This window comes from Chelonoidis abingdonii, chromosome 4 (assembly GCF_003597395.2).
Source record: "Chelonoidis abingdonii isolate Lonesome George chromosome 4, CheloAbing_2.0, whole genome shotgun sequence".
In the NCBI taxonomy this organism is placed as follows: Eukaryota; Metazoa; Chordata; order Testudines; family Testudinidae; genus Chelonoidis; species Chelonoidis abingdonii.
In genome coordinates, this window is record NC_133772.1 from 81542432 (window position 1) to 81554958 (window position 12527).

At 40.2% G+C, this 12527-nt stretch overlaps 1 protein-coding gene across 28 annotated transcripts in view; it reads left to right on the top strand.

Annotated features, from left to right (window-relative positions):
• GPHN (gephyrin) overlaps positions 1 to 12527 on the top strand; it is a 648985-nt gene that overhangs the window by 175831 nt on the left and 460627 nt on the right. Inside the window, exon 3 of one of the 28 annotated variants that reach the window (XM_075065366.1) lies at positions 193 to 227. The exons of the other annotated variants lie outside the window; for them this stretch is intronic. Coding sequence (XP_074921467.1) covers positions 202 to 227 — 26 coding nt within the window. The 5' untranslated portion in view covers positions 193 to 201. The remainder of the gene's footprint in view (positions 1 to 192; positions 228 to 12527) is intronic. 28 annotated transcript variants of the gene reach the window in all.

A 12527-nucleotide genomic window follows, 5' to 3' on the forward strand; every position in this document is an offset into this window, starting at 1 on the left:
GCAAGCCTTGTCACTAGGAAGTGAAGCCATGTTTAATATTGTGTCAAACATGGCTTTTCCCAGGTTCCTCCTGAAGTAATATTAAAAATGCTTTTTCCATTGTTATAGATAAGTGCCCAAGTGTATTACCTGTTGTAACAAAATGTGGTCCTCTCTCTTTCTAGCGGAGTTGATTGTTCCTTTTTATAATAGGTATTGAACATGATTGGCCCTATCAACATAAACAGGTAAAAAGTTTTCAATATTGGTTGAGAAGCAGCAAAGAAGAGGCCATGTTTGAAACCATATTTCAAACATGGAAGATTTTTAATGATAGATGCAAGCACGCCAATTAAATTGTCACATTGCTAGAGCAAAAAAGCGACATCAAAGTCCTGAAGTTTCAAACTGAGGGAACTAGCTCATAATGTATTTAGTGTATGATCATTCATACCACAGAAAAATAAAAAGAAGACTTGGGGCATACATTCATTGCCTGAGAAGTTATTGAATGGGTAGGAACAGGAGGCTAAATTTTCAAACATAACTAGAGATTTTAGGTGCTTCAGTTTTGGGTGTCCAATTTGAGACAACTTCAAGGGGCCTCGTTTTCAACTGAACTTTTCTTCATGTTTTTTTTTTGTAGCTATTGTAGTGAGATGTAGCCATTTCCCCACAGGATTGAGATCCTACTCATGGATCCTATTCTTGGAGACTGTTTTCTAAAGAGAGTGGGAGTACAACCAATTACTTGGGAAGCACCTTTTTGAATACAGTAACTGTCACAATTTTGGTGATGCTAAAAGTGTGCCTGAGAAAGGAGTGAATGAATGTATTCCACTATTTAGGAAACCCTCTGATCATGTTCCAATATAGACAAAAAGTTATTTGGATCACCCAGAGAGCAGTCCAGTTGCTGCAACAGCATAGGTTGGTAATCTGTCATGGAGCCAGGACATGCTGCTACCTTTCAATTGGCAGACAGAAACAGGTGAACCATTGTAACTTCAATTATCCTGACCAGTTGGTGAATGACCTCCTTCAAGCTAGAGAGGATTCTACAAGGTTCGTCATCCAAAGGCTTATTACTGCATCTGTCATGTTTTCAAACCCTGGGATGACAGTCTCAGTGAAAAATCAGTATTGGTCAAGATTGTCTTCACCTTTTGCTCAATGGCTGCTTTAAAGGATTGAGCCTCAGTCCTTAAGGCCTCAAGTGATTGAATTTTAAGCTCTCTGGGCTTCTTCCAGGAAAGAGAGTTCAGTTTCTCATCCTCATGTTGTCAAAATAGTGGCAAAGATCTGTTCTTGTATCAATTCTGGTGGCAAACTGGAAGTTTAATTTAGTCCTGGAACATTTGACAGAATTGAATCAGAAAGGACCATTAGATCAACTAATCTGACCTCCTGTATAACACAGGCCATAGAATTTCACACATTTACCTCTTCATTGAGACCAATGACTTTTGTTTGACTAGAGCATATGTTCTAGAAAGGCATCCATTCTTGATTTGAAGACATCAACAGTTGTAGAATCCTCCACTCGTCTGGTAATATTGTTTGAGTGGTTAATCACCCTCACTGTTTAAAAAAAAAATAAAATAAAATAAAAAAAAAAATCTTCCTTAATTCTAATTTTCAGCATCTATCCTTTGGTGCTTGTTACACTTTTCTTCACTAGATTAAAGAGCCCTTTTGTACTTGGTATTTTCTCCCTGTGAAGGTATTTATACACTCAAATCAAGTCATACCTCAATCTTCTTTCTGATAAGCTAAATATATCTAGCTCTTCAAGTCTCTCACTGCAAGGCCTTTTCTTCAGCCCTCTAATTAATTTTTAGGCTTTTTTCTGTATCCTCTCCAATTTTTCAATATCCTTTAGAAAATGAACGTCCTATAACAGTATGCAGTATTTATTATCCCAGTGCCGAATATATAGTGGTAAAAGCACTTCAGTAATACCCAGGTTAAATATTCAAGGGATAGCCCTTTTCTCCACAGCTCTAGTAGCGCATGTTGAGTTGCTTGTCCACTCTGACCCTTAAATCCTTTTCAATCATACATTCTTTGTTTCTAGATGAATGACATTGCATTTGGCTGTATTAAAACACATTTTGTTTCAATGGGCTCAGCTTATATGTGATCCAGATCACTTTTTCTGACTGCCCAGTCCTTATCGTTATTTATCATTCCCCAAATCTTTGTGTCAGCCACAAATTTTTTCATCAGTAGTTTTATATTTATTTCCAGATCATTGATAAAAATATTGAATAGCATTGGGCCTAGTACTAATACCTGCAGAACCCCCACTGGAAACACCCCATTTCATGATGGCTCCCTGTTCTCATTTACTCTTTGGCAAGTTTTTGATCCAGCTATTGAGGCCCCATCAGGATCAGGAGACTCCCTCATACTAGGCACTGTACAGACACATTTCTATTCCAAAAGGCTTACAGTTTAGGAATATATCCATTTAAAACAAAATACCTGATAAGTGCATATCATGTGTTCCTCTTTTAGTTACTGCCAAAACTTTAATCTTTGAGATTTCTTTTTCACTGGACTAAGACTGATAGGTTTTACGCTAAGGTTTATAGATGTTTGTTCAAAGACTTGAGCAGAAACCAGCCTTGACATACAATTTTACATACGGGGCTTGGGGGAGGAGACAGGTTTCTGAAGGGAGGAATTTGCTTAATTCATACCCTTGCTGCTAGTGCAGATTACATGGGATTGACTGAAATATATTTTGGTCAGTTGGAATTAGGGAATAAAAGACAACAAAAGAGAACACATTTGCATCTGAATATAAATCTGAGTCAATTTCATTCTAATTTCCCTGATTCTTTGCCCCCAAGTCAGTTTGCTGATAGTGACTGAAACTACCCGACCTTATTGGTAGAGCTGAAATCCCTCAATACTCTGGGGATTGCAGCAGCATTTACCGGTTAGTCTGCTTGATTGAGCAATGTTGTGGTCTCTTGGATCACGCGCTATGTAGAAGAGGGCGGGGAGAAACATGGAAAGCAGTCATAGCTATAGGTAACTTGCATATATCTGTTGGTGTTAAGGCAGGCTGTTATGGTGAAATGCATTTTTTTTAAATTCCAGGCAACAGAGGACTAATAATTTTCCCCCAAACAGTGTAACATTTGCAATAACTCTGCATAATCGGAGTGATCCTATAGTGTAGACATACCCCTAGTCTTCTGCTAGTGATTTAAAGAAACAGTGCACATACCCTTACAGGAGCAGAAGAGAAGGAAAAGATGGAGATGTAGGGCAAGGAAAAAAAGAAGCCTTGGATACCATGCTGATAAGTGCTATCTAATAAAAACTTGAGATAGGAAAAAGCCTGTGCTGTTGTGTGCTAAATCACTGGAATGGGTTACCTAGGGAGGTGGTGGAATCTCCTTCTTTAGAGGTTTTTAAGGTCAGGCTTGACAAAGCCCTGGCTGGGATGATTTAGTTGGGGATTGGTCCTGCTTTGAGCAGGGGTTTGGACTAGATGATCTCCTGAGGTCCCTTCTAACCCTGATATCCTATGATTCTATCCTACTTTGTTCAATTAACTCTGAGTTATTATCACACAATGTTTAACAATTTTTAATGGTTAGAATTGCCCTTGGGTCCTCTGACAGTGAAGCCATTTATTTTATAAAGCAACTTTGAAAGAGGGATTTACTGCAAGCACAATTGCCTTTTGTATATTGAAGGACTTAACTGTAAATGGAGTTTGCTCTGTAGCGGAGTTTAGAGCAAGCAGGTTCCATTATATGTATCTATATATATCTTTAGAATTGGTGCACATTTTAGTGATATTTAAGTATGTGCATTACATTTTCTTCCTCAGAAATTAGTGTACAGTATTCTGATGCAACTGTTAAAGCCTCTGTATGTAGCAGCAGGGCTTGAAAAATCACTCACTTATAGTAAGAAGGAATCTTTTCCAGGTGAGTGTAATCAATTTCTGTAGAATCAAAGATGAATTGTTTTAAAATCCAGTTCTTCTGTTCAATCATACCAGTCTGGAAGCTTGGGTAGAGAGCCCACCAGCCACCAAACGGATACAGAATAATTAGTTTTCTAGATATTGTCAGCTCTCAACGTATTAGGAGCTTCCTGGATCATATTGGAACTCAGTAACATCAATGCGAGCTAAGGTGTGCCTGGCCTGCCTGGCTTTCAGAACCCAGTTGGAGGGAAACAAGGTATCAGTGTTCAGGTATCAGCTCCATGCTCTGTAGCCTCTGGCCAAACTACCATCTGTTTTATCAAACAGCAGCTTTTTATAGTGACAGCTCTTCCCTTCCACAGAGCTCCTGGTTGGAGCTGAATCAAGTGGGCAGAGCCAACAGCCCTGCTGTCCACAGGCAACAATTTGGGAATTTCTGTTGTACATTAATAGTTTTCTGATGGGACTGTTTCTACTTCTGAATATGCAGTATTGTTATAGCTTTGTCATTACCAGGATCTTAGAGAGACAAGGTGAGCGAGCTAAATTCTTTTATTGGACCAACTTCTGTTGATGAGAGAGACAAGCTTTCCGGCCACACACAGCTCTTCCTCAGGTCTCAGGAAGGTACTTAGAGTGTCACAACTAAATACAAGATCAAACAGACAGTTTAACATAAGAAGTGAGCATGTATTCTAACACCCCTGCAGTCATAGGACTAAAACGGAGGGCTAGTGGGTTACAGATAGCTGTAATAAATTGTAAATCCAGTGTTGTCATAGTATACTTTCCTCAATCTGAACCTTAGAGTCCAAAAATGAGGTACTAGCATGAAATCCTCCTAAGCTTAATTACCAGCTTAGATCTGATACGCTGCCACCAATCAGGACTCTGAGTGCCCGATAAACTTTGGTCTCCCCAAAACCTTCCCTGGGGACCCCCAAGATCCAGACCCCCTGGATCCTAACACAAGGGAAGTAAACTCTTTCCCTCACCAGTGCTTCTCCTAGGCTTTCCCTCCCTGGGTTACCCTGGAAGATATTGTGATCCAAACTCCTTGAATCTTAAAACAGAGGCTTCCACCTCTACCCTTCATTGGCCTCTCCACCTCACCCTCAGAGGCAATACAGGATTCAAAGCTCCGGTGAATCTAAACAAAGAGGAAATTCCTTCTTTCTCTGCCTGTTCCTCCCACCACTTAACCTGGTAAGTGCTAGACTCAATGCGCCCATTGAGCCTTCGCCAAGCTAGGGGAGAAACAAATAAAAGAGATTCTTAAAAGAAAAAAGAAAGTTTTTAATAAAAAGAAAGAAAAAATAAGAGCATTATCTCTGTAATCTACAAATGGTAATATTACAGGGAGCCTTCCAGAATCATAGACACCAGTGGAGAAAAGCCTCCCCCACGACAAGAAAAACAATTTAAAAGTGTGTTCCAGCCAAACTACACATTAAAAACTGCTACCAGGCAGATAACAGCAGTTGCAACATACAGAATTTACAATCAGAAGACTATAACCGCCTTCTACACTCAATTACGAATAATTCGTGGAATATGATATGAGACGTGAGTAGCATGAGAGATTGGCAAGAAAACCATGTTGCACCGCTAGTCCACTTGCCAGGACCCAAGAGAAGAACAATAGCAAAACCCCAAAACCAAGCATAACAAAGGCTTTCCCTCGCGTCCGACCGAGATTTGAAAGTATCTTGTTTCCTGATTGGTCCTCTGGTCAGGTGTTGCAGGTCACTGTTTGTTAACTCTTTACAGGTGAAAGAGACATTAACCCTTAGCTATCTGTTTATGACAAGTGTCTTTATTAAGACCATGCTTTTTAGTGTCTAACAAAATTATGAATTTAAGCTCCCATGCTTGTCTTTTGAGAGAGCTGTGCAGTTTTCCTTTGAGCATGAGAACTGAAAGTTCAGATAGTGCTTTGTGAAAAGTGTTCAGCTGCAGGTGATAGTGTTTTTGTCATCATTTTCCTGTGTGAGTTCATTCGAGAGTGTAGTGATTGTCTGGTTTCACCCATATAGTTGTTGTTGGAGCTTTTAGTGCACTCAGTGAGGTTTATAACATGTTGTGATAGGCATGTGTAGGACCCATGGATCTTCAAAGATGTACTCTAGGGGGTGTTGATCATTGTAGCTGTGGAGATATGTTTGTAGATTTTGCATCTGTGGTTTTGGCAGGGTTGGTGCCCCTTAGAGCTAGTGTGTCTTGGTCCGTGGGGAGCTTGCTTCAGATGATAAGCTCAGAGAGCTCGGGGGTTTGTTTGAAGGCCAGAAGAGTGGGTTCAGGAAAGACTTCCTTCAAGATGGGGTCCCCATCGAGTATGAGTCGTAGTTCTGCAGTGATACTCTGTATGGGTTCCCATGTGGGGTGGTAGGTATCAACTTGGGGTATGTGGTTGCAGGAGGGTTTATTTCTGAATAGAAGCAGAGGTATTTTGGTGGACCATTCCATGATGTGATCTACTTCTCTGGTGGAGTGTCTTTGTTTGGTAAAGGCGGTTCTGAGCGTGGAACATATTCTGTGGTGTCTGAGTGCCTGGCTGTAGACAACAGATTTTTTGGTGTGTTTGGGGTGGTTACTGGATCTATGAAGGTAGGTGTGGTGATCCGAGGGTTTCTTGTATATAGTTGTCCGTAGAGTTCCACTGTTGAGGCTGATCATGATGTCCAGGAAGATGGTGCTAGTGTGGGAGTGTTCCTGAGTGAGTTAATGTATGGGTGGTGGTTGTTGAAGTTGTGGTGGAAATCTATGAGGTAGTTGAAGTTGTCTGTCCAGAGGATGAAAAATATCATTAATGTATCTCAGGTATATCATTGATTTTATGATGTATTTCTCTAGAAATTCTTCAAGGTGGCCCATGAAGTAATTGGCATATTGGGGAACTACCCTAGTACCCATGGCTGTTCCCATTGTTTGGACAAAGTGATTGTTGAATATAAAATTGTTATGGCTAACGATGAAATAGATTGCACCCTCAGCAAGTTCTATCCCATCATCCAGATCATTAATGAAGATGTTGAACAAAATCGGACCCAGGACTGACCCCTGGGGCACGCCACATGATACCTGCTGCCAACTAGACATCAAGCCTGTTGAGCCTGATGATCTAGCCAGCTTTCTATCCATCTTATAGTCCATTCATCCAATCCATATTTCTTTAACTTGCTGGCAAAAATACTGTGGGAGACTTGTATCAAAAGCTTTGCTAAAGCTTTGTTTGGGCTATGTTTTATAAAGGGTTGTTTCCTTATGGATGAGAAATCAGTGAAAAGAGTCAGATATAGTCCTAGTAGAATCTTTTTATTCACAAAAAATTTATACAAAATCCTGTTTCCATGAAAACAGTAGAAACAAACAGCAAGCAATTTCCTTGCCCAGAGATCTCAAATGCACCCCTCTCACAAGCTCTGTGCCCAAGAAGCTCTGTATTTTCACTTCCTTTCGGGGTCGTGCTCATAATCCCTGCTGGCCTATCCTTCCAACACACACAATCTACGTTGTTAATTCATCTGGGTTAGCTCTGCCCTGATCATGCAACCTAGTTTCTTGAGTTGTAGCCCCTATTTCTATGCAATTGTTTCTACTATATAAAGGGGCTTGATTACTCTTTCTGTTGATCCTGAAAGAGGGCTTAGCACAACTATTGGCCTTAATGAACTCTGTAATTGTTTTTGGATCCAAGACCCCCTGATTATAACCATTAGCACTTTTTCAGTATAACATTATTATTATTATCCGCGTTTTACACATTAAGTCACTAAGGCCAGGTCTACACTAAACAGTTAAATTGATCCAGCTCTGTTGCTCAGGGATGTGAAAAATCCCTGAGAGACATAGTTAAACTGACTTAACCTTCCACATAGGCTACATCTACACTACAGCACTTACAGTGGCCCTGTAGCACTTCTGGTGAAGTCACTCTAAGTTGACAGGAGCTGCTAGTGAGAGCTGTCTTGTTGGCTTAATAACTCCTGCCTCTGCAAGACGTGATAAGAGACTCTCTCCCGCTGACATAGCGCTGTCTAGACCCAGGGCCTGTGCTTCCATTTAGGCGACCTAGGCAGTCGCCTAGGGCGCTAGGATTTAGGGGGGTGGCATTTTGCCACTCTCGGCGGCAATTCAGCCGCGGGGGGTCCTTCCGCGCTCTGGGTCTTCCGTGGGAATTCTGCGACGGGTCCTTCACTTGCTCCGGGACCCGCCGCAGAATTGCCGCCGAAGACCCGGAGTGCGGAAGGACCCCCCTGCCGCTGAATTGCCACCAACAACCAGGAGCACAGAAGGACCCCCACCTAGGGTGCCAAAAACCCTTGCGCCGCTCCTGTCTAGACCAGCCTTTAGGTCAGTGTAATTTACATTGCTCAGGCGTGTGGATTATTCACACCCCTGAGTGACATAAATTATACTGAAGTAGCCTGTAGTTTAGACAAGATTATAGACAATGAATGTTGATAGAAGAATTCTTTGGTGACCTAGCTGCCACCTTTCAGCTGTAATGAGTATTTTCTACACTGAAGCAGTACAGCAGCACAGTTACAGCTGTGCCACTTTAGCAGTTTAAGTGTAGACAGTGTCTAAGATAGAGAGGTGTTAAATGACTTGCAAAAGTACCAGAGCAAGACTATGGCAGTGTCTAGAATGGAACCCAGATCTTTCTAACTGCATCTAAATTGGAGTAATTATACTGGAATAGAATCACTTTTATTCCAGAATAGAGTATCCAGCTGGGGAGTTATAGCTATAGTGGTATAACTATTCTGCTGTGGTTTTGCCGGTAAGTTTCCTGGTGTAGATAAACCCTTGATTTCTAGTTTTGGAGGTATGAACCAGAGGCCTTCTTCCATGCATTAACCGAGATTAGTCTCCAAATATATTGTATCTTGAATTGTTAAAAAATGTCATGAATGCTCTCCTTTTGTGTGTTATATAACATGATGCATTGTACTAAAGAAACTGTTAAAAAATAAACCAGAAAGACAAAAGTACATACTGAAATATGTATATATAACACTGGAAAGTGAGAAATAAGGGTCAGGGATTTCCACAAGTAAAATATTCTTGAAGAATTCATATTTCCCCTGGCACGAACGGTTCCTAGCTTTCAGTTTCAATATCAGTCTGACTTTACTTTGAATCACCTTTAGTTATAGCAATGTCCAAAAGTGTAAATGAGGTTTGTTTTGTGGTTCATTTTTACTGATGCCTTTCCAAATAAATTGTAATTGCTTCAACCCTTTTACCTCTCAATTTTTTCAAGAATCCCATCATTTTCACTAAGATTTGTCATGAACTATCTAAGAAGTGAAAACTAGACTTTTGGGAGGCTGAAATATCAAATATTGTGTTTGTCTTTTTAAGTCTGAACTTCATGTGCAGGACTTCTTTATATCTACATCTCTACCCTGATATAATGCAACCTGATATAACACAAATTCAGATATAACACGGTAAAGCAGTGTTCTTGGGGGGGGCAGGGCTGTGCACTCCGGCCGATCAAAGCAAATTCTATATAACGCGATTTCACCTATAACGTGGTAAGATTTTTTGGCTCCTGAGGCCAGTTATATCAGGGTAGAGGTGTATTTACAGAGAGATAGTGACCCTATTGAGCACATTTGCTATAGGAATACTGTTATTTCAGTACTGGGGGCAGAGGAAAAATAGTGAACTCTAGTCTCCTTGTTTCAGCACTGTCTACCTGATCTGGCTGATGCCTCAGTTTTCATTCAGGTTGGAGCTGTGGTTTACTTGCTGCAGGGACTTTTGCAGTGACTTGGCTGTCTGACTAAATGTTTAATGCAAATGTCATCAAATTCTAGGGTATCCAAAACAAACGCAAGAGACTTCCACTCCAGTCTTAGGTGGGAATCAGCCCCTACTTCTTGAGGGTCTGTTTCCATTTCAGACTTCAAATGCTCTTCAGCCTCAGTCTCAAGCTGGGCCCGGTCTCTCCTTCCTGAAGGTCCTTCTTCTCTTCTCAACCCCTTCTGGGCTCCTTTGAGGCTCCAACAAGCACCAGCTCCCTGGGCTTCCTACCCAGTGTGTCTCTTCTCTTTTTGGTTTTTCACAGATTTCTGTCTTATGCTCACCCCCAAAGGCCTGCTTTAGCCACATAACCCACCTGTCATATGACTTTGCTCATTTTCTCCATCTGGGGAGGCATGATAAGGGATTGGGCCCATCTCAGAGAGCCAGTCACTCTGTGACAGTCTTGTTACTGTAAGAGGTGGACACTCAATAGTGTCATTTATAGAAAGTTAAACTCCATTTCAGCAGAGAATAGAAAGGCTCTCATAGTTAACTATAGTGAAAGCAGATTTTAAAAATTGTCAATCCATTTACAATTGTCCTTGCAGTTCCCAATTCAACAGATGAAATTATATTGCCTCCCCTCCCAATTTACATCCATAATTAGCAAATACAACTCTTTTACAAGTAAATTATCAAAGTCACACTGAATGTTACTGAAATACTCTTGTTGTTTTGAAGTTTTGTCTCTCCTAAAATCTTGTGAACCTGCATAAGTTTTGGTTGAATTTGGGGTAAAGATTTATAGTGTTCAAACTTTATCTAAAATATTTTTCTTTTGCGTTTATTGGATGCCTTGTGTTGAATGAACTTTTATAAAGGTGTGACATAGTCATTTTCAATTTATTATGGTTCACTCTACTGGAATTAGATATTTTTATTATAAATACTATATAAGATAATAAATAAAAGAAATTTGACTCTCTGTGCTGTGAACTTATAGCTTCATTGCATAGTAGAATTAATTCCAGAGAACAAAATCACATGCTTTGAGCATTAAGATAGTAAAATATAAGAAGGTGGAAGCTTTGTCCTACAATTCTACCCTTTTTGGATGAGTCTTTTACCCTTTGGAAGGGATCCCATGCTAATAGGGGGAAGAGAAGGAGGTACGATAGAGTAGATTTCCATCTATATCTTCCAAGGAATATACTTACGTGAGACTGGTTACTCAGAGATCCACCGTTTAACAGGACCTGGCACAAAGCCATAGTGTATGACACTTCTTCTGGGATTAAATCTGCTAATAGGGTCGTCATAATTATTCTTTGGGTTGGCTCTGCCATTTCTCACTTGTGGGATCAAGACACCTTCACCATGAGCTGCCAGATTTTGCTAGAGAACAGTGTGCATTGGGGCCAGTATTTCTATATATTTGATTTGTGTGATTTTTCCAGAGACAGACTCTCTTTCTAAGCCAGGAGTGAGTATCTCTTCTGCATCAATGGTTTATGGGCACTTTAATAAAATTAAAAACTTGGCTCTGTAATTCTGATATTGTTCAGTTGAGTTGTGGTCATGGAAGCAAACAGATTTAGGTTTCCTGCATTAAGAAATGGAAAAATGAAGTTCATTATCCAGAAAATGTTTCCCTAGTGGTAAACTCTATTAGACTGCAGAATAATTTCCCAAGGGCAGTGGTACAAATTCCCATTGTTTCTGTTCTTCTAAACAAAAGTAGGCAAAGCTCTGTAATTTACAGAAAATATCGGAGTCTGCCTTTCTCCTCCGATTTTAACTATCTGTTGATAACAGCTGGCACAATCCTGCTATTTATCTCGGTATTTATATAGAAATTTCCCCCATCATGATAGTATCTGAGCACCTCACTAACATTAATGCCCATATAACTGATGAGAAGCTGAGGCACAGAGACGTGAAGTGAATTGCCCAAATTCATACCGGAAGTGTTGTACAGAGCACGGAGTTGGATTTGGAGTTCCTGTGTCCCGTTCTACTGCCTTGACCACAGAACCATCTGTTCTCCCTAGCTTAGATGTGTTCAGAAAGGACATTCTCAGTGGAGGACCTCTTCTTTGGAACTTATTACCTCCTTAACTTCCTCTGACAGAGTTCTCGTTTGACTGTTACGGCATATTGCAAGGCCTGTATATTTATCTACATTTTCTCTGAGGGATAGATTGAGTGGAAAGGGTCTTAGTTCTTTTAGATTTAGGTGTTTTTAATGTTTACATAGTTTATTTCAATTTTTTTAGTAATGTTTTCTTAAAGATTGAGTTATTCGTATCCTTAGAGTTTAAAGATGGTGAATTACCATCACTATTAAAAAATTGCATCTTATTTCTAGTATGAATTTGTCTAGTTTCAGCTTCCAACCATCGTTCTTGTGTGTTTTCTGCTAGATTAAAGAGCTTAACCTTCTCTTGGATAAACTAAAACTACATAGACTGAACTTCTTTTGTTTCTCATTTTAAGGCATGTTTCCCAGACCTCAGTTTATTGTTGTAGCTCTTTGCAAAATCCCTTTCAATTTTTCATAATACTTTTTGAAGAATGGGCACCACAACTAGACACAATACTTCAGTAATATTCTTGGCTGAATGCAGAATACTACCTCCCTACTTCTAGCTGATATCTCCCTGCTTATTCATCCAAGGGTTACATTCACTCTCTTAGCTACACCATTGCACTGGGAGCTCATGATCAGTTGATTGTCTGCCATGACTCTTAAGTCCTTTTCAGTGTCATTGTATACCATATGTTTAAGTGCCTAACTCCCAGGGATATTACTGGGAGTTAGGTGCCTAACAGA